Source organism: Pyricularia grisea (assembly GCF_004355905.1).
Source record: "Pyricularia grisea strain NI907 chromosome Unknown Pyricularia_grisea_NI907_Scaffold_1, whole genome shotgun sequence".
Taxonomy (NCBI): domain Eukaryota; kingdom Fungi; phylum Ascomycota; class Sordariomycetes; order Magnaporthales; family Pyriculariaceae; genus Pyricularia; species Pyricularia grisea.
The window spans coordinates 6,040,431-6,061,389 of NW_022156716.1; the positions used below are offsets into that span (position 1 = coordinate 6,040,431).

Sequence of the window (20,959 nt, forward strand, 5' to 3'; positions counted from 1 at the left end):
CAGCCATCAACAAACGGCACTTGATGGGCAACTATAGTGGGTTTTTTTCTGTGCAGTAGGTTTTCTGTGCGGGGCTTGCGATCGGTTGAAACACTCTCTCTGTACACTGATATCTCGTACCCCTCACTGTCAATCAAATTAATTAAAACAAATTCAGACAGTTGCAGCTCGAAGAAACCCAAAGAATATGCTCATCCGCTATACCGGGGTGTATGGGGATACATTACGTATCTGTAAATCATCTATCATATCAAGAGTGATCGGATAGCCGTGGTATCTTTTGCGATTGACAAACCTTAGCGTCGTTTATCATTTGTGGACGGCCCCAACTCTGCATCGTTGGCACTGCTTGGTGGGAAGCATGGTGCCCTAGTTAGTTCAATGCATAGGCCATGGATGAGAAGGTGGGGTTATTGATGGCAGTAGGCATTGGTCCGTTGGCTGATGATTGACCTTGATTTTTTCCATCCAAGGCCATCAATCACACCTTTACGGTAGTGACTTTGCCGACTAGCAATGCATCGAGTACGGGCAGCAGGGCAGCAAGGCAGGTTGCAGGGCACCCGAACGGCGCTTGCGGCGGTACCTGCCGCTTTAGTCCAGGGTGTCCATCCCTTGCATGCAACCTTTCAGGCATTGGCAACGAACGGTAACGTCATGGCTTCCATTCCATGCTGTTGATGTTGACGAAAATGGAAGGGGGAGAGGGGTTTAGCTTGCCTATTTTGCCGTTCTTGGCGTCTCGTTCCTAGGTGGTCGACGCATCGTTGATTGGAGCTATCGACCATAAAGTTGATGAATACGAGTTTTCGGGCATTCAATCCTCGCTTTCTTCTATGTTACCTGTATTCGCATTGTTATTTTCAGCTTTTATCCAAACTCACCTGACAGTCCCTGGCAGCCCACCCTTCTGCGTGCCCTAAAGTCTAAAAAGATCTGTATACTTTCATGTCGACCTACCTTACTTGACCTTTAACATTTTCACTCGGCTTTGTCTACCTCAAAAAGTAAATCTATTCTAGTATTTTCCCACGGCCCATAGATATTACTCCAGCCTCACCAACCCTGCAGCGTACACCTAGCCCAGCCTATCCTCCTTGAGTATGCGGTTTGTTTCCATGTTGGTGGCTTTGGCCACGGCACAATTGGCAACATGTCAACAATATCACACTGGATTTAACTATGGCAGCACATTCACAACTGGTGCTGCAAAAACGCAAGCAGACTTCGCAAAGGAGTTCAGGAGTGCTGCCAGCTTATCTGGAGCCCCGCAAGCCTTTGTAAAATTCCCCGTTCCTTGATAGTCCATCTCGCCTGGGTTGGAGCATATCTGCTGACATTCGCCTAGACAAGTGCTCGCTTGTACACCAACATTCAAGCTGGCACAGCCAATGACCCCATATCCGCAATACCTGCAGCCATCGGGACAAAGACGTCGCTGCTACTGGGCCTATGGGCGTCGGCTGGTGCTGCAGCATTTGCAAACGAGCTGGAGTCATTGAGGAAATCTATCAAGACTTATGGTGACCAGCTCAAAGGAGTTGTAGTGGGAATCTCTGTAGGCTCCGAGGACCTATATCGGAATTCCCCGACTGGTCAAGCCAACAAGGAGAATCCTGGTGCAGACCCCGGAACCATCGTCGATTATATCGCACAGACCCGTGCCGTCATCAAAGGCACTGTTCTTGACGGAGTTCCCGTACGTGTACACCTGCACAGAACATGTAACTGACGCTCACTAACATCAATCTTAAAGATCGGTCATGTTGATACCTGGACGGAGTGGGTCAACCTGGGCAGAAACCAGGCCGTCGTCAACGCTGTTGACTGGCTCGGATTCGATGGATATCCTTATTTCGAAACAACAGCCGCTCAAGGCAACTCCATCGACCAGAACAAAGCCCTCTTCGACAGCTCACTCCAGCAAACAAGAAATGTCGCGGCCGGTAAAGCCGTATGGATTACCGAGACCGGCTTTCCTGTCAGTGGAAAAACGAGCGGTAGCGCCGTACCTAGCGTCGAGAACGCCAGGACGTACTGGCAACAGGTTGGTTGCGCTACTGTTGGTAGCATGAACGTATTTTGGTACACGTTACAGGATGCTGCACCCAACACCCCGAATCCGTCTTTTGGCATTCTCGACTCAAGCGGCAATCAGCTATACGATCTGGCCTGTAACAGGGCGGCCGATGCAGCACGCTCTTCTGGTTCCTCGCCAGGGACAGTTTCTCAAGGGGCTTCTGATGCGGTGGTACTACCCTCCCCAAATTCAGTCAGCACAATGTCACCGGCAGCTAGTGGCCAACAGACGGATTTCTTCTCGATCCAGACTCAGACTTCGGTAGCTGGCATAAGTGAGGCTCCTCCATCGAGTACCAATAGTGATGGCGATTCCTCCATTGGGTTTACAATCCAGACAGAGACCTCCATTACCAATTCAGCTGCTCCCGAGCCAACGTCTGCCATTGTTTCAGGGTCGACCACATCTCCTGCCTCGCATAGCCGCGACCCCACCGCTACGCAGACACAGTCAGAGACGGGTGTGCCCGGTCTTGGTGCTGCCGTCAACGCGGGCTCTTTTGCTGCTGCTTTCGCTGCCATTTTAGGTGCAGTATTCTATATTTGAATCAACATCACGAACCAACTATGAGTCCAATGGCTCTCAACCTCATCAAATGATAATGATACCCTAATAATTGGCTATGCTGGCCCGCTTGAAGCTAACGCATTGATCTTGAGTATAAACTTGTAATTAGCCTAAACTTTGAATTCGGGAAAACGGCGCCGGGCGTTTATGGTTACTGCTGCATGTACCTACCTCTCTGCCACTCTTATAATCTTAGATACGGAAATTTTAAAATGAGTCTCAAGTCCCTTTGTTTCCCTTGCTTACATTTCACCCTCCCGCACCATTTTACACTGCTGGTATGGACACCCTGTATTTTCAGGGGCTGGTTGGCTTCCCAATGATGCAAATGAGAAGATGCTATTCTGTCGTGCTCAGGGACTGATTACACAAGACGACGGCAGACTAGAAACTAGTCTAGCACTAGACTAGTTCTATATTATAACAGACAGCTGAGAGGCAAAAAGAGTGCAATCAACGTGAATTCATAAATCAACCTTTCCATGCCTGTTTAAATTACGGGCGAAAGATAGTACTCCATGATGGCATATACCAGCTCGAAAAATACCTCCTTGTGCTCCATGACGGCATCATCCGGCGGTGGCAACAGCCCGGCCATGCGCCAGATGCCGCCATTCTCGGCCTCGACCGTGTCCAGGTCCCTGAGCTTCTGAACTAGGCTTGCAAAATGCGCTTCGTTTCTGAAAAGCCCTTCCAGCGCCCTCTTGTTCAGTACCCGCTGCACAACGTTGCCGTCGATTTGCAACATGAACCCGCCGTCGTCCACAGGCTCGGGGTCCTCCTGCCAACACTCCGCATAGCGCCAGATGAAGGGGCAGATCTCGGGGGTCCCCATGGCCAGGTTGACGACCAGCCTCAAGACGCCCCATACCTCGATGCCGATCATCTGAAAGTGCTGCAGGCGGCCGTCGACCGATATGCCCAGTGTCTCTATTCCGTCGCATTTGATGATTCCGTAGCCGGCTGCCCGCTGCGCCGCAGCCCACCCGGGCCTGGTGCGCGCAGCTACCATCTTCCTCACCGAGGAAGGCAGCTCCGCTTCGAACAAGACCTCGCAGTTGCCGCGCGACTGTCTCCACGGCACCCACAGCCCCGTCAGGGCGCGTGTCATATCTGTCGTGAGGTATATGGAGCTGCCTTCCATCTTGCCCTGTCCGATCGAATGCAGGCCTTGACGCTCCAAGGGATCCGAATGTGAATGCGTCATTTCCGTGGCCTTGTCCTCTTCGTGGGAGAGAACAATAACCGAGTGGTGCATCGTTGTCACGATGATATGACTTGCCAACCTACGATCAAGGCTCTGTGCAGCGGCCTCATCCGATTCTTTGCTCGCCTCTTCTTCCGGTTCTGACACGTCATCATCGGCTGCCTTTTGCTTCCCTTTACCGGTGTTTCCACTTCTAGCAGACAGACTGGCGCCTTCACGCTTCCTTTCCGGTGCTTGATCTTGTTCAATCTCAGTCCTGCCGCCATCCCAAACCGACAGTGCTTTGGCGGGAGATAGGAGGTCGAAAGTCCTCCAGGGTACAAGTTTTTTCTGAATGTTATCGAGTATTTCCCATTTCAAAACGGAACCCTGACAGTATATGATGCCATCCTGGTGGCCAATGATGCAGTGAACAGGCTCTGTGGCCCTTCGCTTAAATCGGGTGTAGTACTTGATCATCCGCTTTCCCCCTGTCCTGCCGTCTGCCAGGTTGGTTGCCGTTATCACTTGTATACCGGCAGATCGCGAGCCGACCAAGATGAATGCAAATTTATGCTTGGCTTTCTGATAGATCCATTCTGACAGGCTCAATATGGTATCTCCCTTAACCCCAAGCCCAGCAACATACTGCGATGACTCGTCGTCTTGCTTGAATGGGTAAGCAATGTTCTCCCCAGTCTCCAAGTCGATGAACTTCAGCGTAGTTTTGCTTGCTTCGTCGATCACACCAACCACGAGACAGTTCAATACGCGGGAGTATATGGCAGTGGTTGGTGTCGCACCCAAGGATATTGTCCACGGTACTTGCCGGGGTTTCAAGAGTACCTCAGCGAGAATGATCTGGCTACCCGTTGTAAGCATTAACGGAAGGTGTTGAGGGGTACGTGCCAACTGGGCATCCAAGGCAGTGGCTGATATAATGGGAATCGTGCAGGGGGCGGGCGTTGACTTTGGACCTTCGGTTGGCTTCATCTCTTGGGTGTCGACTGGCCAAACGCGATACTTCTCTTTGAAATTTCTTGTTCTTTTGCTGTCAAAGCCGGTAAGAATCCATAGTTTCGAGTCGCAGCAGACAGTGACCATATCCCTCCTGTTGCCGAATCTGAAATCGCTTGTGGTGACAGGAGTTAAGCCGAACTTTTCGGTACAAACGACTGATTCTTCCCCACGTGAGGCCACAGTAATAACTGAACCTTCGCGGGTACCAAGAACGAGGACAGAATAGTCATCTATCTCAGCGGTAGAGATACTAACGTATCCGCCAATGGTGGTATGCGGTATACTGCTTGAGTCAAAGCTGGGTGACGGGAGAGAAGTAGCCGGATCTGTGCTCGAAAACAGGTTGTCAAAAAAGAGAAATTTTCAGGACAGAAGGGCATGCATATCGTACCTGGAGCGATTGGTATAATTTCAAGTCTGCCTGCATCCAACCCGTCGAGCGACAGTCGTGCCAAGCTTGGCACATTGTCAAGCCATAAGCCGGCAAAAACATGCCTGACCCCACGGAATGTGCCAGAGGCCAAGCACGTTACCTCACCCTGAACCGGGAAGCTTCTAACAACGGACGGTGATAGGTCGGGCTCAATACGGCATAGATGAATATGTGTGCTATGGTTTGTCGTCGCCGAGAGTAACACAAATTCGTCCAACGCAGCTGCGTGTGTAAAGACCATATCGTCTCCACCTGTATTGTGAGTGAACAGCTCCTGAAGTCGCACTCGAACACTGGACAGGGGCGCTTGAATGGGGTCTTCATCTTGCTGCAGATTGTTTTGCCCAACTTGGCTAGAGGGCCACTGATACCTTTCAGGTGGAGCCACACAGGCTAAATGAGTTTCGGTAACCTGTAAGATAGCACGCTTGGATAAAGCATGAACAACGTAGGTTTGTGAAAGGAGATCAAACCCAACATCCTCGTCAGGACAACTAAGCTCGGACAGGTCATCGGAGAGGTGCAGTAAGGTTGACCGGTCCGGGGTTGTCAAAATCAAATAATGACCGGTCCCTAAGGCTGACGTAGTGGCAGGTAGCAGCCAAGCCTTGGTGGTCGTGGGGTCACAGTCAAGCTGAACTCCGATATCAGCTTGAAAGCCATGTCGATACTCTATAACGGCACCACTGGCGGCTTTCCCCGAGGTTGCGAACAATCTATCAGGACTTTGTTGAAATCCTATTGTCTTCGTGCCACCCACACTTCTCCCACGTCTATCAACTTCATGGACCGTGTCGGAATCGTGCGTAGTGACCACATCAAGGGAAGGGGCCCAGTTGGGAATGTGCATAAGATACTCTGGGGCCGCTCTCGCTTTCACCTAGTTTCCAAGAGTAAAATAACGTTAGCGTTACCCGACCACCCCAATTGCTGACAAACAGACAAATCAACTTGCCTTCCAGACAACACCGGGCCCTGCATCTCCAGCTGCCACGAGAATGTCGCTAGGGGTGTCGTCGAATAGCACTCCAAAGGCAGTTGAGACACTGCATCGCATACGACCCACTGAAGACGCCTCTACGTCGACATCATCGTTGACGAAAAGCATTTCGACACAGCCGTCTTCTCTAGCAATATATACGCAATCGGAACCGTATTGTGACAGGCGGAAAGGTCGAGCCCAAGAGGCCCACAACGGTGTTGCGTTGCCGGTATAATATTCCGAGGGGGGTTTTGATTCGACGATTAGCTCGCTGAACTCAGGGGGAGCAAGCTGAGCGTCCTTGACTATGCAGAAAGTATCTCTGTAGACGGCAATGAAGGATGTGCCAACCCTAAGGGGGATGAGAAAAAGCGGCAATTGGTGTTGCGTAGACAGGCGGTGACCATTAGCCTCCTGGGCAAGAGCACCAAGAAGGGGTTCGCCTGCTTCCCAGTCATATAACACCATTCGGGTGTGACCGCCTCTGACAATGAACATCAGAAGTATGACCTCGCCCTCGTTGCCCTTTTTGGGGAAAAGAAACTCCATCATTTGCAAAACCCCGTTGTAGGCTCGGGGCCGGAAGTTTTTGATCGGGTTGAGGTCAATCCTGTTCCGATAACGACTTTCGAGAACCTGCCTTGACTCAAGTTCGCAGACTGTAAAGGTAGAGTCTGAAGAACTCAAAGCAATATAGCGCGAGCTGGGATCAACGGCCAGCTGGTGACCAAAGGACGAGTTGGAGGCTTCTGGAGGGATACTGCACTCTGATGTGACAAACTCAAAGCTGCCATCTGAATTTGTGCGAAGCACCATGAAAATGCATTTACAGTTCTCAAGGAGTACGAGAAGCATCTGAGGTGCTAGCAATTCTTTTCGGCTGTCGGTTTGAGTTGATTGAGAGCTTGAGTTGAGCATGTCTACGTCCTCTTCGGCTGCCCTTTTGTTGGCTGGAAGCCCAAGGCTGTCGGGGAGATCGCCAATGACGACCGCTTTTCTGATGCGCTCATCGAAGTCATCCCTGCGAATCACATCATGGAGCTGGCCATCTTCCATGCGGTACTCGCGAATCTCGACAAAGTAGTCCTAAGTTGCAGGCATCTACGTTAGATACCATATTTATACAACATGAGAGACATAAAAAATACCATGGTGCTCCGGTTCTCAAGTTGTTATAGTATGCGTTATCGTCTGTATCTCCGCGCGCTGACGGCGACGCACGTGGGTGGGTGGGTCAAGAAACTGGAACGGTTCTTCAGTGAAAAAAGAACATACCCCGACAAAAGCAACATCGGCTCGATCAGCGCATCGCAGACGGCAAGGCAGAACATGTCTGACAACTGGGGATTCGACCACTGTCCTGGTGAAGATGCCGCATCTTGGAGGCTTGGCTACAGGAATCCTGGGCGCCTTGTCCACAGCCTTGGAATTTGAGGCTTTGAGGACGGCGTTCAGATCAACGGTCTGTGTAACCCATTGTCCGTCTTGAAGGACGTTCGTCTGGAAAGACATGCTGAGAGTAATACTCCAAGTTGAGTATGTTTGAAACGGGGCAGGGTTGTCTCGGCCGGGAGTGGAACCGGCGGGACGCGCCGAGGAACTCTATCCGGGGAGTTGGCACGGGGGCTGTCGGTCTAGAGTTCGTGCCTCGGAATCTGCCACAGATAGCCAATGTGTCCCAGTGAAAGATGATTTCCCGCTGTCCTGTTTAAGCCGGCTGGGAAATCCAACTTTGGTGTGACAGGAGCAACAACCCTTGAGCGAAAGCCACTCAGAAACCAAGCAAGGCTGGACTATTGAGTGTCTGTGCTTTTTTTTTTTTTTTTTGTCCTTGGGGAAGAGTGACGCTTGTCATGAACTTCTGCGACAGGTTTGCATTCTCACAATTTCCAAAGCGAGATGTCTTTCAATCAGGAAAAAGAGAGTAAATGGCTAAATATTGGGAACCATGGGCCACTGGTTGGGAATAATTTGCAGCAGAGCAAAAGCCCGCTTGTGTCCAGAGTGCAAGAAGCTCTAGTCGTCTGTAAATCAAGAGGTTATGCTATTTCTCAAGAAGATCACGGTTAGCCACCAGACAGACAGCACACAGATGATGATGACCTTAATAAAGGTGGCTTTTGGCTCTATGCGCCCAACCAACCCAGTCGGGCACTCGGGATGCGGGTCAACGGTGGGCTTACCAGGATGGGCGCACTCTGTGGCTACAAATTACCTTAGGCCTAGATGGGCGTTTCCCTGGATTGATGGCGACTCTGGTTGAGTGGGAGGTAGATGCAGGCGGGATGCTGTGCACTGCGTAAAGGTCGACCGGCATACAGTAAGGCACTGTGGCGCGGTGTCGAAGTGGGCGGCCAACCAGTGGGGATTTTGGGGAACCCAAACTAGCGGGAAGCTTGAAGTTGTCAAGTTGGGTTTGCTTCTTTGTTTGACAGCGGGAATTTGTACGAGTTGAACTTTCCATTCCTAGGTAGTTCTAAAACGCAAAAAAATCTGTCCGGCCAGACTGTATGGTAAGGTAAGGCAGGCAGGCAGGCAATTATTTTTTTTGTAGCTTTTTATTTTTCCATGCGGGCACTAGACTAGGCCCCGGTCCTACAGAATAGAAGCACATTTGCAAAAACCCCACCAGGGAAGGCGTAACTCCTTTGCGCGGCCCGCCAGTGGAGAGGATACATTGTGCGCAAAATGGTGGGGCCCATCAGGTGCCGTCGATGGCCGAGCTGCAGAGACCTGCCTGTTTAGAGGCCATGTCATAGGGAGCGAAACCCTCATCCACAAATCAACCGTAATGGAACCTATTAGCCTCGATGGAGGTACTTAAGCGAGAGTATTTGGTATCACTTTGTGTTGTGAGAATGTACCAAAGGTTTCTGGTATGTGATGTACTCCTTTGTTGCAGTTGGAGCCCGCTTGATGACGTGCGTGCGTGCAAGCACTGGATGCATAATGGCATCTGTATTATGCGTGGTCTGGTACAGTGACGGGAGTAAGAGGAATCCAGAATCAGCATGCGTCCACATGATGCGAATCAAAATTCGAAAGCCACTTGGTCTTGGGAAGCCCAACGCCCGAAACAGGAAACAGCGGCATGTTCGTTACTGATCCCCAAGTCGCAGATTTTGGGCGAAACAAGAACTCAACTTTGAATCTAATTCACCAAAACTGACAACGAGGCTTGCAAGGCTACTGCAAAGTAGATCCAGATAGGACTCGAAAAGTTCCTTTTCTGACAGGTCACAAACCGTACTCGACCCCCCTTGCCTGGTCGCTCCCAACCGGGCCAACTTGCAGGCCATTTCACAGTAGTATTACATATCGACACTGTTTAAACACTACCTAAAGTTGGTACCTACGGTACAGTATGTACCTGGATGGCCACAGCGCGGCTCGGCGCGCTTGTCCCAATGCATCCACGTACATCGTTCGCGTTCTCAGCTTGGTTTTGGAAACTTGCTTGTCTGGTTTTTATTTTTTTTATTTTTTTCGTTCTCACATTAATCCAGCAGCACATTGTCAGTGGATTCAATAATCACAATTGAATATAGTTTAAACAAGCTCCAACAAAAAATTGGACTTCACTCTGTTTGTCCTTCTCTCCACTTAAGCCAGTTTCCTGTTGTATCAACTGGTAATCAATATTCCAACTACAGATAACATCCCGACCCAGTATTTGTTGGTACGTTGAGTTTACTACGTACATCTTTTCAAATTGGGACGTGCTCCGGCAACCTCCAACAACACTCCGTGACTCCTCATACCCACCAATCATTGCCAATCATCAACTTGATCTTTCATCACACAATAAATGGTGGAGTGGGTGTCATCCCAAAGTTGCTTTCCTGACTCTACAAGGATCAAGCCATCTGTTGTGGAAAGCAATCACCTCAGGATCTTACACCTCATAACAACAACCCTGTCTGGTTGGTGATACTTGCGCACGTTTCCCCGTTGGTCGTTGTACCTTGTCAGATATGGAGAATGGGTCCAGGTCATCGGAGGCTGCCTTGACAGCTTCCAGATCGCGTGCATCTTCAGTCAAATCGAGGAGGTCAATTTCAAGCAAGAACAGTAGCTTTCGACTACCCATAAACGGAGATGATGAACAAATCCTCGAACAGGATAAAGCAAAAGCGGATGCCATCTCTGAGGCGTGCCAGTTGCGCAATATCAACCAACTCAAAGAACTAGCAGTATCCAGAGGGGGGTTTTTGTCGGATCGCTTGAGGCGACAGGCATGTAAGTCTGAGTCTGGCCTGTACCGCCTGTATTCTGAGTATAGAGGAGAATCTTTACTCACTTTATCACAAAGGGCCCGTCCTGCTTGGTATAGAACCCGAAAGCAACGATGTCATCGTTGTGGACAAAAGTATGTCTTCCTCTCCGGTCGGTGATGGCTTGTGGAAGGAAATGCCTCGGCACCGAGACGAGGATCAAGTTCAACTTGACGTAAATAGGGCTTTTATATATTATCCGAACAGTATGTCGATACTACACCCATTACTCTCATCATGGCTTGTTGAAGCTTTATTGACAATCACTTCCGGTTTTGGTATATAGTTGAAGATCCAACCGACATGGAGCACCAAAAGGCAGAACTATCTGCGTTAATTGTCGAGGTTCTCCGAACCAACCCCTATCTCTGTTACTTTCAAGGCTACCATGATATATGTCAAGTCTTTCTCCTTGTTCTTTCCCCTTCCCAACGAGCCGCGATTGTCGCACGTCTCTCAGTCCTGCGGATCCGGGACTTTATGCTCCCCAACCTCGCACCTGCAATCGCCCAACTCCGCTTGCTACCCGAAATTCTTCACGCCGCCGACCCGTCATTATGCCACCACCTCTCTCAGACCGAGCCCTTCTTTGCCCTGTCCGGAACCCTGACCATGTACGCCCACGACGTGCAGACGCTGGGAGAAATCGCCAGGCTCTTCGACGCACTGCTGGCGAGGGAGCCTGTGTTCAGCGTGTACGTCTTCGCCGCGATCGTCATGAGCCGGAGGGCGGAGCTCTTCGACACGCCGCCCGACGAGCCCGAGATGCTGCACTCAATCCTCTCCAAGCTGCCGCAGCCTCTGGATCTAGACGACCTGCTCGCACGCGCCGTAGTGCTGTCCGAAAACCACCCTCCAGAGACGCTACCGAACTGGAGGCGCGGTATCTCGCCCAACAGCGTGCTCAAGACAGCGCGCGACTCGGCGTCGTGCGCAAGGCAGACGCTGGATCAAGGCAGGCAGTTCTTTGAGCGTCAGGTTCGGGAGCTCGAGTGGGATGAGAAGCGAGAGAAGGCACTGGCTGTACTTTGGGCTTACAGGAAGCCCGCAAGGACCATTGGGTTCGCTGTTGCTTTTGGAGTCTTGGCGTTTTGGTTGCGGCGCTCACCAGGGCCGCTGGCGTACATTGCTTCTATGTCAAACCGATGGCTGAGGGATTGATTGCTTGCGAGGTATTACTGGCATGGCTGTTCCATGTTTGCGAGACATTCAACCACGAAGTCTAGACCCAGACCGTGAAATCCGCAGCAGCCAATTAGGCTTCATTTCTTGTGTCTACTGCTTAGCTATACCGATAATTATGCCCCCTCCTGGAAAGCCTTCTTCAGGTTTTCGAAGTGCTCCTTTTGCTCATCAGCAAGCTTTCCTTCAGAATCCCCGATGATGGTCAGAATCAACGAGTAATTGTTATACAAGAATCTTTCTCGTTTCCTCTTATCTTTGCCAAACCACACCTGGCTAAACCTTGTCAAGAAAGCCTCCGTCTCGGACCGTAGTCGCCCAAGACTTGCCATGAGCGGCTCGTCATCGCCGGCGTCGGTGCTCAGGACCAAGAGTCCGTGGAGAAGCTGACCAAAGCGCTGTGTGACAACATGAGGTGCTGCCGACTGTTGCGCGACGGCTGAAGCGGCTGGTTGGCGAGTGGGCAGGGCGCTGGTGAGCGTCCTGACCGAATCGCAATGGTGGCTCATAACCATCTGAAGCCGTGGCCAGAGAACCATGGATGTTCCGTTGATGTAACCGTCAGCTGCGGGAATGCGGCGCCTTTGCAACTCGAAGGCCAGTCGCTGATTCAATCTGATGCAGATAAGCAGGCCTAGACAATCGAAGGAATTGTCAATCAATGACTTGGATAGATTCCGGCCCAGGGCAAATGTCGACTCAAAGATCTCGCCAAAATGTCTTGATATCGAAGTCACTGGGAGTGCCGGCGTAAAGAACTGTGTTAGGAACGTGTACTCCGCTGAAGCATTGTCCACAAGCGCTAGATTGAAGTTCCTGAAAGGAACTTCAAGATAATGCGTTGTCTGATCTTCTTCTGCCAGGTATGATGACAATGCTTGTTGGTTACCGGTCCTCAAAATATCAAGCCGCCGGCCGAGATTGAAAGCGTCATGTGGTGGACCTGAAATCTTGGCACTGGAAAGAACTGTTGTTTTCCTTGAGGAATCATCGTGCCCCAAAACATCGGTTTTGTCAAGAACATGAAGCTTGAGCTTTTCAAGAGCCTTTTGGTACCGTGTAAACTGTGTGAGGTAGTACCACTTCATGGTGTTTTTGTATGCCTGACATATCTCCTCTGCGAGGATAGCATGGTGCTTGTGTAAAAAGGCAAACAATTCTTTGAACCTGAGAAAGTTGTGCTGTTGGATGATTTGAGCATTGATGTTTGGAGATCTCAAAGCTTTGATTTGAGCAACCAGGAAGTCTCTTATACGCTCGATGGCCTGAAGGAACAGTTGTCAGAAAATGGAGGTTTCTCCCGAGTCCAGACGAGCACACGGACATTGGATACAACTTAGGCATACCTTGAGTACCAATCTTTCGAGTAGAGGTCCTAGGTCCGCGAGGGCCTTGCTTTTCCCTTGATTTGCACTGTTCTTGTGCGCGAGTGCTCGCTTTTCCACTTGTTTGAGTGCCTGGACCCATTCTTCGTCGATGTGCCCTTCCGCTATCTTTGCGACAATGACTGGCGACACGCTGACTTCCTCAACTATTGGAGCAAGTCCCTTCTCGACAGCCTTACGGTTGTCAAGTCTGACATTGAGAGCCGTAGATCTGGCCTGTAAGCTTTCGATGTCGGCTGAAACGTTGGCAAGATCATTTCGAAAGCTTGTAAGGTTTGTCTCGACGGAACTGAGAACGTCGTCGCAGGCGCGTATTGACTTGGAGAGCTCTTCGAACTTGGTTTTGTCTCTTTCATCTGCAAGCTAAGTTTCAGCACAGATCCAAAAGGAGCGACAGGAGAGCTTGGTCAACGCACACTCTTCAATGGTTTGTGGTCTGTATAAGTCGTCGTCTCCTGCTTGCAATGGCTCGCTAACCAGTTCACTAAGCGAATGGCCACCAAAATCAAAGTCCAATTCGAGGTCCTCTTCTGTCACAGGAGCCGGAAGCTTTTCCTCCAGGGTCAAGTCTTCTCCTAGAAGCTTCTGCAACACTTCCGCCGCGTGTTTTCCATCGTCCACGGTTGTCGTTTGCTTCAACGCAGAGCCGTTTGTTCTTCGCGCGGAGGCAAGGAGCGACGTGCTCGAGTTGCTGGAGGCCAGAGATAGGGATGAGCTGCGTGCTGATCGCGAGGATGTTGTGTAAGGTCCGCGGATGCTGGAGGTGCGTCGTGGCAGGGGTGAGGCAGCGCGACTGGTCGACTGGGATGACGAAGGCCCGGGAAAGGGTTGAACGGCAAGTCTGTCTAGCCACATGTCGGGCGGCCAGGCCAAGTGGGCGGCAAAGGTTCAGGATCTTGAAATGGCGATCATAGCCCTTGGAAGCGCAGCGCACGCCTCATGGGGTTTGCTAAGAAGCTAAGTCCTTCAAGAACTGTTAAAAGCTACAAACACGACAGCTTTTTGAAGCACCCTTATCCTGTGATGCTTGACGATTCACTATAAATATTGTAGAGTCGGTTCTTTGACTTCTAGCGTGGTTGTGTTTCTTACTGTCCTCGTTGTTCGGCTACGTATGATGTGGTAGTTAGAATGCCTACTAGAGCAGGGTCCTTCGATTGGCTGGCTTGTCCCAGCAGGCGGAGTGGATCAGATAGATCGAGGAACCCTGTAAAGCGTACTCCGTAAGTGGGAAAACGGAAGCTCAACTGAAAGCAAACTACCCTAGCGACTACGCTACCTTGGCGCTTCGAATACCTTGTACAAAGAAAACAACTCGTTTAGGGCACATTGGTATTGGTTCTTAGGTGCAACCTCTCTATCTGATGATAAGAGAACAAGGGCAAATTATGATATGAATCTTTCAACTTCGAAGAATCCGGAGTGGGAATAGGGTTAGGACTGACTTTCGATTAGCCCAGCAAACCCCCAACGTGGCGTTACGATTGATTCAGATAACAGAAAGGGGCCATGGCAAGCATGGGAATTCCAAAATAGGTACCTAGGTACCTTAATTAATTGGTACATGACTTACACCAGGACCTAATTAAAGCTTTTTTTCTATTTTTTTTCCTTTTTTTTTCTCCCACAGAAACAAGACCTTGGAAAAAATGAGAAGCCTTAGACTCCTCGGTACTCACTCAAAAAGAATACATGCAAGGGGGCATTGACTTTTGTTCTACAATGGACAATCTAACTAGAAGTCATGCGGAAAGAGCGTTAGCAAACTCGGTGTTGTCCGGAGGCTCCAAGGATGGTACAGCGAGCAAGATAATTTGTGTGCAGGCGCGTCGCGTAAACTTATAATAAAAAAGGCCATGGTGGGGCATACCTACCTTCACACTCAAGGGACTTCGACGTTGGAACGGCGCGCGCGCACTATGTACTGAAATCCTTTGAAAAGGCTACTGACCATATAGTATTGCATGCTGAAGTCGTGCTCGGGTATCTTTTTGGATGAAGGGCCAGAAGATATTTGTCTTGATGGCAAGCGGAAGTTTCGCTCGGTCAAGCTGATATTCCCTGACACCTAATAGTCTGTGTTGCGAGTGCTTTCACAGGTTTGGACGGCGTCACGGGAGCTGGAGAAGCTCTTCCAAACCCTGCAGCTATGAAAGAAATCACAGCCTGGGGGGAAATTGCTACCTGCCGACTCCAATTGTACCGCCCAATTGAATAGAACAATGATTTTCAATGCCACCTGTCGATTGCTTTCTACTGCTGTACTCTTACAGGGCAGCCCAGCAGTAAATCAATTGTCCACGGCGGCTTTTGAGTGAATCGCAAACAACCAATCGCCGCAGCCAAAGATCTCCATCAGATTGGTAACCCCTCGACCCCACATCTTCCCCACTGCTTTTTGGCACGCAACGCACCCGACAGGAGTCGCTCGACCCCTCCCCGCCCGCTTCTGTCTTTTGCCTCCCTCCTAGTAATTTTCCAAAATTTGCTTAAAACCCTTCTCGATTTCTCAAACTTCCTCCCTCCCGACTATTTCCACATTTTCTTCATCCTTTCTATCATCCGGGCGTCCTCGTCTCGTTGTCGCAGCTGTTTGCATCTCGCCATTCGTCTATCTCTCACTTTCTCGACGAAGCATTACCTAGCCGAATTTTCAAGATGTCTGACGAGCAGGTTAGTAGAAACGGCCATAGTTTTGGTGCCGCCCCTCTCGGTCACTCGATGATTTGCTTGTTCTGTTGTGCGCGGCTCTACTTGTTCCGAGGTGACTGGGGCACACAACACCACAACACTGTCTGCCTTCACATTGCGTGCGACATTGCGCTCGAGCTTGTCTGAGACGATGTGTTGGCCTCCAGGTCTTAATCATTGTTCACCTGCTTTTGCATTCGAAGGACTGGTACCGGCGCATTGCCCTTTTATGACAGAGTGACTAACTGCTTCTTACATCAAACCTTCAGCATGAGCACACCTTCGACTCGACCGACGCCGGCGCGTCGACCACCTACCCCATGCAGTGTTCTGCACTGAGGAAGGGTGGTCACGTCGTCATCAAGGGCCGTCCCTGCAAGATCGTCGACATGTCGACCTCGAAGACCGGCAAGCACGGCCACGCCAAGGTCCACTTGGTTGCCATCGACATCTTCACCAACAAGAAGCTGGAAGATCTCTCCCCGTCCACCCACAACATGGACGTTCCCAACGTCACCAACGAGACCTTTGAGCTTGTACGAAAAAGACACCTGTGGGAATCTAGGATTGGTATTGTTGGTATTACTCACTAACGAACTTGTGTCCTGCGTAGATCGACATTGAGGGTGACGGCTTCCTTCAGCTCATGGACTCGAACGGAGAGATGAGGGAGGACATCAAGCTCCCCGAGGGATCTGACAAGGCCGAGGAGGTTGCCAAGGAGATTCGCCGCCTTTACGAACTTAAGCAGCAGGACGAGAACAAGGAAGTCTGTAGGTTACCTATCCAACCTAGCGCAGCCCATTCGTATGATCCAGACACTGATAACATACCTGTACAGTTATCGTCGTTACCAAGGCTATGGGTGAGGAGGTTCCTACCGCGGCCAAATAAGGGAGCGGCGCATCCGCGGATTCCCCGTCATGATATTTTCGAGTGGCCACGCCGCCCAGCTCAAACTTTGAGTGACTCAACTGGGTTGCCGAGGCTGGTTTCAATGGGAAGGAAATTTTACTACGACACTGGCGTGTTCTTTGTCATTCTACGAAGCGACGATAAAGGAAAAGAAATCACTTGCGACGGGACATGTTACGCAAAAGTTCACAATTGCGTCCCTCTTGTTATCCACTGTGATCTGTCCGACGCATACATGGGTAATATAGGTCCTAGATTTAGTCAGTTCAACAGGCTCAGCCCCTGGCTAAAGAAAAAAAAAAAAAAGAAATTCTTTGAAGAACTTGAAAAAGACAATTTGGTGAGACTAGCCAGTGCATGCATCATTTCGTGCATTGATTGGGATGTGTACAATGATGTTGAATACATGTCTGTTGTGGGGGGGAAAAAAAGGAAAGAAAATAAATAAATAAGTAGGTAGGTAGTCAATTCCTGTCAAGGTAGTGAACTAACTGGAGTTGTGCCCTCCTTGTTTTTGAAGAGTTTTCCATGTTGTAGAAAATTTTATTTTCCTTGTGGACAAGCGGCGGTAAACTGGATCTAATTAGTTGGATCTAAAATTCCATTTCTAGGTCTAGTCTGGTTCTAGTCTAGTAGGACACTACCGTGACGGACCGTGGATAGGCCTCGACCCACCTACCTAGATAGGTATTCATGCTCTCTGTGTTGAAGCGACTCGGGGAAGAAGAATGTTGACTTGACTGACAACAAATTCAACAACCAATCTGTCAATGCACCGCACATTGCAACTGGCAAGAAACAATGTCGGGACGGCGCAGTTATCACAGATTTCCCAAGGGCCAGACATGTGAGCAGTGTCCATCCAAAAGATGGTATTCCGAAGATGGTCGCCGATATTGCGATCGCGGTCATGAGATAGAGGTACGGTGGTATTCAAACTCATCGCTCCACATAAACCTTTGGGCTGATTTTGACTGACCCAACCTATGTTGGTACCACACTCCTCTTAGGGATTCGTGGAACATGACTTTGAAGACGAAGATGGGTTTGGGCAGACGGGTGCGGTGGCGCGCAAGGAGAAGGAGGTCCGCGAAAAGGCCTCGCGCATGCTCTCGGGCAACGCGTCGCGCGAGCTGTACCTCCAGTGCCTGCAGCTCGTTCTCCGCAAGCAGCTGTTCTGGCTCGTGCACGACAGGGGTCTGCCTACTGAACTGGAGACGGTGGTGCGGGACCTCTGGACCCTGAGGACGCGCAACATCGAGGGGCTCAAGACCGTCTCCGAGGCGGAGCGGGACGAGGACCTCCAGTCGGGTGGGGAGAGGAGCGAGACCGATGGCAGCGAGATGAAGATGTTCAGCAGTGGCGGAGAGTCGGAAGCCGAGCGGATTGATCGGTCAGGTACTGGGACGAGAGGCAGCTCAAGGGCGAGGAGCTGGACTTCGGAGATCGGGATCAAGAGGTCCCTCCCCAGGCTGGTTGATACGCTGGGGCTTTGTTACCTGGGTTGCCTGTTGATGCGGCTGCCTGTCAGGGTCGGGGACTTGTTCGGCTGGGGCAAGAACAATCAGATCATCTATCTTGATGCAGTGAGTCTTTTTTTTAGTGTGAGTCCGAATATTGCCTGCTAGCCTCCAACACTAATAATCGGACTTGACAGGTCCACGAAATCCCTCGCGAGATGCGGGCTCGTCTACCCGGCCAATATCAAAAGGCACTTTCGGCCCGGTCTGCACCCTTTTCGGGCGGAGAGCTCCATCAAACGGTTCTCGGGCTGGTTTTGTCCTTTCACAAATTCTACAAGATGACATTCCCGCCTCTTAATAGACAGCTGCTTACGCTACGATACGTTAAAGAGCTAGCATTGCCACGTAAGTTTGGATCCATAGCGAAATGAAGGAGCGTAGGGGATAGGAACTCTAACCACCCGCTTTCGTAGCCGAGATATACATATTTACCGAAGAAATGGTCGACTTCCTTAATGTAGACTTTACATTTCCGGTCGGACAAAGAAGAGTGCAACTACTTGACCATCCCGATGTCTTTTTGATATCATGTATCGTTATGGTCACCAAGCTGATATGTCCTCTTGACGACGTTCGTCGAGGCACTATCGAAAGTAGCTTCTCGTTACCCTTGCTGAAGATCGACTGGCAACAATGGAGGGAGGAATTCGACGTGGCACCAAAAGAGTCACTTTCTCGAAGAGACATTGAGATGCTGACCTCTGAAGATGCCTGGACTATAAGTCAAGCTAAAGCAGACGACTATCTTGCTTGGTTTCAGCAGGTCAAGATTGACCCACAAAGATCCAGTCAGCTAGGGCGCTTTGCCGGTCTTTTTCCTCTTCAGGAGCAACAAAGAGAACCCAACCCAATACACGCTGGTGAGGCGGCTATCGACGATAGGCTGCTAGAAATTCATAGCAAAATGACTCTACAGCTTCCCGAGGATTCTGCGACTGGGGACGTTGTGACGACAAGCTTTGGAACTAAGCACTGGGTCTGGCGCAACATCGACGATCTCCCGCCAACCGCTAGGGCATTTTACAAGAGGGCCGGTATGTCCATGAGCTTTTTGAACCAACAGCCGGGTGCACAGACTAACAGTTTGATCGCAGCTGAACTATCAGGACTTGCCCCAAGCAGACTTGCCAAGGCGGTATTCATGCTTGAACGACGGCTTGATATGTGGATCAAGAGGCAAAAGGAGGAATCGGGAGGAACCGAGCAGTTCGCATAGTACACAAATACCATGTGTATTGGCTTGCACAGGATGATAGGTATCTCAAATACAAGGCATTCTGCGTAGTCTAAATGAAGCGATGTCACCTGGCTTATGCCAAGCCAATGAACTTTATACAATAGTAGTAATCTTATACATGGATCCTGCCAGGATGAGTTTTTATATTTTTTAGTTGCCACTTCTATCTCGATTTTATACAATGCTGCTCCAAAGGTCTCTTTTTAAACAAATAGATATACATATATTTTGCAGGGGGTGTTTCCTCAAGGCTTTCTAACCCGACTAAAGCGGACAATTGAACGCATCTCATAGTAGGTTAGAAACATCCTCCATAGCCCGTATCTGCATTTTGCAACTGGGAGCAGCGGATCAATCGCACTCGGGTTTACCCTTCAAGACTTCCTCACGCTGTATCCCCTAACCCTAAGCAGAGTCCTCCCACCATAGGACCCAATCGCGTAGCCCACGTATATACCCGTCAGCACAGTAACAGGCCAACGCTGCCAGTCCCTGTCCCAATCAAGAGGGATAGGCACGGCTCCCAGCCACGCGCCAAAGCATGCTCCAACAAGGCCTCCCACACTCTCGTCAATGGGTGCAGTGAGTCCAGCCAGGGCACGCCAGGCGCTGGCGTCGGCACCGCGGGTATAGAAAAGCGGAAAAAGGGTCAGCAGCGAGAGGTTCATCGCACACAAGAACGTGTGTAGCGCATGTGTGAGGAACGGAGCGCCGAACAGAACCATTATGGCATGAATCGGCGGAGTCGCGATTAAGGTGAGAAGAAGGGAGAGTAGGGTAGCCTATAATTTGATAGTTGAGTGAAGCAATTAGCTACTAATGTTCATAACTCAGGAGAGAAGAAGTTGAAGAACAAGAAGAAAACCACCTATACATACCAGCGCAATGTTAGGTTCCCCACCGTGAGCCTTCTTCTTCTCGCCTGGCCTCGGCTTCCGCGACGGTTTGCCTGAGCCTGCAACGGGGAGAAGAACAACGGCGTAGAAGATCTGGATCAATGCCATGGCGGGCAAGATCAAACGGCTCATGGTTGCCACCGGGTCATCGACCAACCGCTTCCAGAGAAAAACAAATATCTGCAGCTGCAGCGCAGGTATCGACGCAGCTATGTAGGAGCTATTGCCGGGGCTCTCGACGGGGCTGCCGCCTTTTGGTAGTGGTGAAGCATCCTTGGCTGCGTTTTGGGTCGACTTGCTCGTCGCCTTCGCGGGTGTCGATGGCGTCGACATGGTGATGGGGTCTACCAGTGGCATCGGATTGCCTCAAAGAAACATTAAAAGTCAAGCTTAAGTGTATGGCAGGGGTAAATCCATAATCTGCTTCAACCACGATGCTTTTCCTTTTGTTCATCCAGGTGGAACGGAATGTCAATTAGGTAAGCTAGTACGCAGTAAATCGTCACTGTCGCGACGGGCGCTGGAACTTGGTGGGGTAATATTTATGGGCCCACCCGTCAAAAAGCGCCTGCTGCAGGGATTGCGCCG

At 50.4% G+C, this 20,959-nt stretch overlaps 9 protein-coding genes across 9 annotated transcripts; 5 read left to right on the forward strand and 4 right to left on the reverse strand.

The window, feature by feature from the left end:
* Positions 1-1,103: 1,103 nt before the first annotated feature.
* Positions 1,104-2,626, forward strand: PgNI_01859 (uncharacterized protein; the record flags this gene model as incomplete). The annotated part of the gene is made up of 3 exons (XM_031121931.1): positions 1,104-1,280; positions 1,349-1,699; positions 1,757-2,626. 3 exons carry the CDS (start codon positions 1,104-1,106, stop codon positions 2,624-2,626), a joined length of 1,398 nt encoding a protein of 465 aa, XP_030986939.1.
* A 367-nt stretch (positions 2,627-2,993) lies between these two features.
* On the reverse strand, positions 2,994-7,780 carry PgNI_01860 (uncharacterized protein; the record flags this gene model as incomplete). The annotated part of the gene is made up of 4 exons (XM_031121932.1): positions 2,994-5,179; positions 5,245-6,166; positions 6,251-7,354; positions 7,544-7,780. The coding sequence occupies 4 exons, from the start codon at positions 7,778-7,780 to the stop codon at positions 3,138-3,140; spliced, it is 4,305 nt and encodes a 1,434-aa protein (XP_030988140.1). The 3' UTR covers positions 2,994-3,137.
* A 321-nt stretch (positions 7,781-8,101) lies between these two features.
* PgNI_01861 (uncharacterized protein) lies at positions 8,102-8,472 on the reverse strand (the record flags this gene model as incomplete). The annotated part of the gene is made up of 2 exons (XM_031121933.1): positions 8,102-8,312; positions 8,452-8,472. Coding segments are annotated over 2 exons (159 nt in total), but the record flags the coding sequence as incomplete, so codon positions are not given.
* A 425-nt stretch (positions 8,473-8,897) lies between these two features.
* On the forward strand, positions 8,898-9,293 carry PgNI_01862 (uncharacterized protein; the record flags this gene model as incomplete). The annotated part of the gene is made up of 2 exons (XM_031121934.1): positions 8,898-9,084; positions 9,250-9,293. Coding segments are annotated over 2 exons (231 nt in total), but the record flags the coding sequence as incomplete, so codon positions are not given.
* A 949-nt stretch (positions 9,294-10,242) lies between these two features.
* PgNI_01863 (uncharacterized protein) lies at positions 10,243-11,703 on the forward strand (the record flags this gene model as incomplete). Its single annotated transcript, XM_031121935.1, has 3 exons — positions 10,243-10,507; positions 10,581-10,748; positions 10,829-11,703. The coding sequence occupies 3 exons, from the start codon at positions 10,243-10,245 to the stop codon at positions 11,701-11,703; spliced, it is 1,308 nt and encodes a 435-aa protein (XP_030988139.1).
* A 137-nt stretch (positions 11,704-11,840) lies between these two features.
* Positions 11,841-13,964, reverse strand: PgNI_01864 (uncharacterized protein; the record flags this gene model as incomplete). The annotated part of the gene is made up of 3 exons (XM_031121936.1): positions 11,841-12,989; positions 13,071-13,465; positions 13,526-13,964. 3 exons carry the CDS (start codon positions 13,962-13,964, stop codon positions 11,841-11,843), a joined length of 1,983 nt encoding a protein of 660 aa, XP_030988144.1.
* Positions 13,965-15,423: 1,459 nt separating this feature from the next.
* PgNI_01865 (uncharacterized protein) lies at positions 15,424-17,165 on the forward strand. Its single transcript, XM_031121937.1, has 4 exons — positions 15,424-15,782; positions 16,070-16,336; positions 16,414-16,573; positions 16,642-17,165. Exons 1-4 carry the CDS (start codon positions 15,768-15,770, stop codon positions 16,692-16,694), a joined length of 495 nt encoding a protein of 164 aa, XP_030988145.1. The 5' UTR covers positions 15,424-15,767; the 3' UTR covers positions 16,695-17,165.
* Positions 17,166-17,370: 205 nt separating this feature from the next.
* PgNI_01866 (uncharacterized protein) lies at positions 17,371-19,579 on the forward strand. The gene is made up of 5 exons (XM_031121938.1): positions 17,371-17,636; positions 17,726-18,301; positions 18,373-18,583; positions 18,652-19,272; positions 19,333-19,579. The coding sequence occupies exons 1-5, from the start codon at positions 17,517-17,519 to the stop codon at positions 19,452-19,454; spliced, it is 1,650 nt and encodes a 549-aa protein (XP_030988142.1). The 5' UTR covers positions 17,371-17,516; the 3' UTR covers positions 19,455-19,579.
* A 24-nt stretch (positions 19,580-19,603) lies between these two features.
* On the reverse strand, positions 19,604-20,827 carry PgNI_01867 (uncharacterized protein). The gene is made up of 2 exons (XM_031121939.1): positions 20,354-20,827; positions 19,604-20,257 (listed from the first exon to the last, which is right to left on the reverse strand). The coding sequence occupies exons 1-2, from the start codon at positions 20,726-20,728 to the stop codon at positions 19,850-19,852; spliced, it is 783 nt and encodes a 260-aa protein (XP_030988143.1). The 5' UTR covers positions 20,729-20,827; the 3' UTR covers positions 19,604-19,849.
* Between the last annotated feature and the right edge of the window lie 132 nt (positions 20,828-20,959).

Coding starts and splice junctions, on each gene's coding strand:
- PgNI_01865 (XM_031121937.1), top strand. Junction 16,337..16,413: donor CCAACGAGACCTTTGAGCTT/GTACGAAAAAGA, acceptor TGTCCTGCGTAG/ATCGACATTGAGGGTGACGG. Junction 16,574..16,641: donor GGACGAGAACAAGGAAGTCT/GTAGGTTACCTA, acceptor ATACCTGTACAG/TTATCGTCGTTACCAAGGCT.
- PgNI_01866 (XM_031121938.1), top strand. CDS start 17,517: ATGTCGGGACGGCGCAGTTATCACAGATTTCCCAAGGGCCAGACATGT. Junction 18,584..18,651: donor TAAAGAGCTAGCATTGCCAC/GTAAGTTTGGAT, acceptor CCGCTTTCGTAG/CCGAGATATACATATTTACC. Junction 19,273..19,332: donor GGCATTTTACAAGAGGGCCG/GTATGTCCATGA, acceptor GTTTGATCGCAG/CTGAACTATCAGGACTTGCC.
- PgNI_01867 (XM_031121939.1), bottom strand. CDS start 20,728: ATGCCACTGGTAGACCCCATCACCATGTCGACGCCATCGACACCCGCG. Junction 20,258..20,353: donor GGGAACCTAACATTGCGCTG/GTATGTATAGGT, acceptor ATCAAATTATAG/GCTACCCTACTCTCCCTTCT.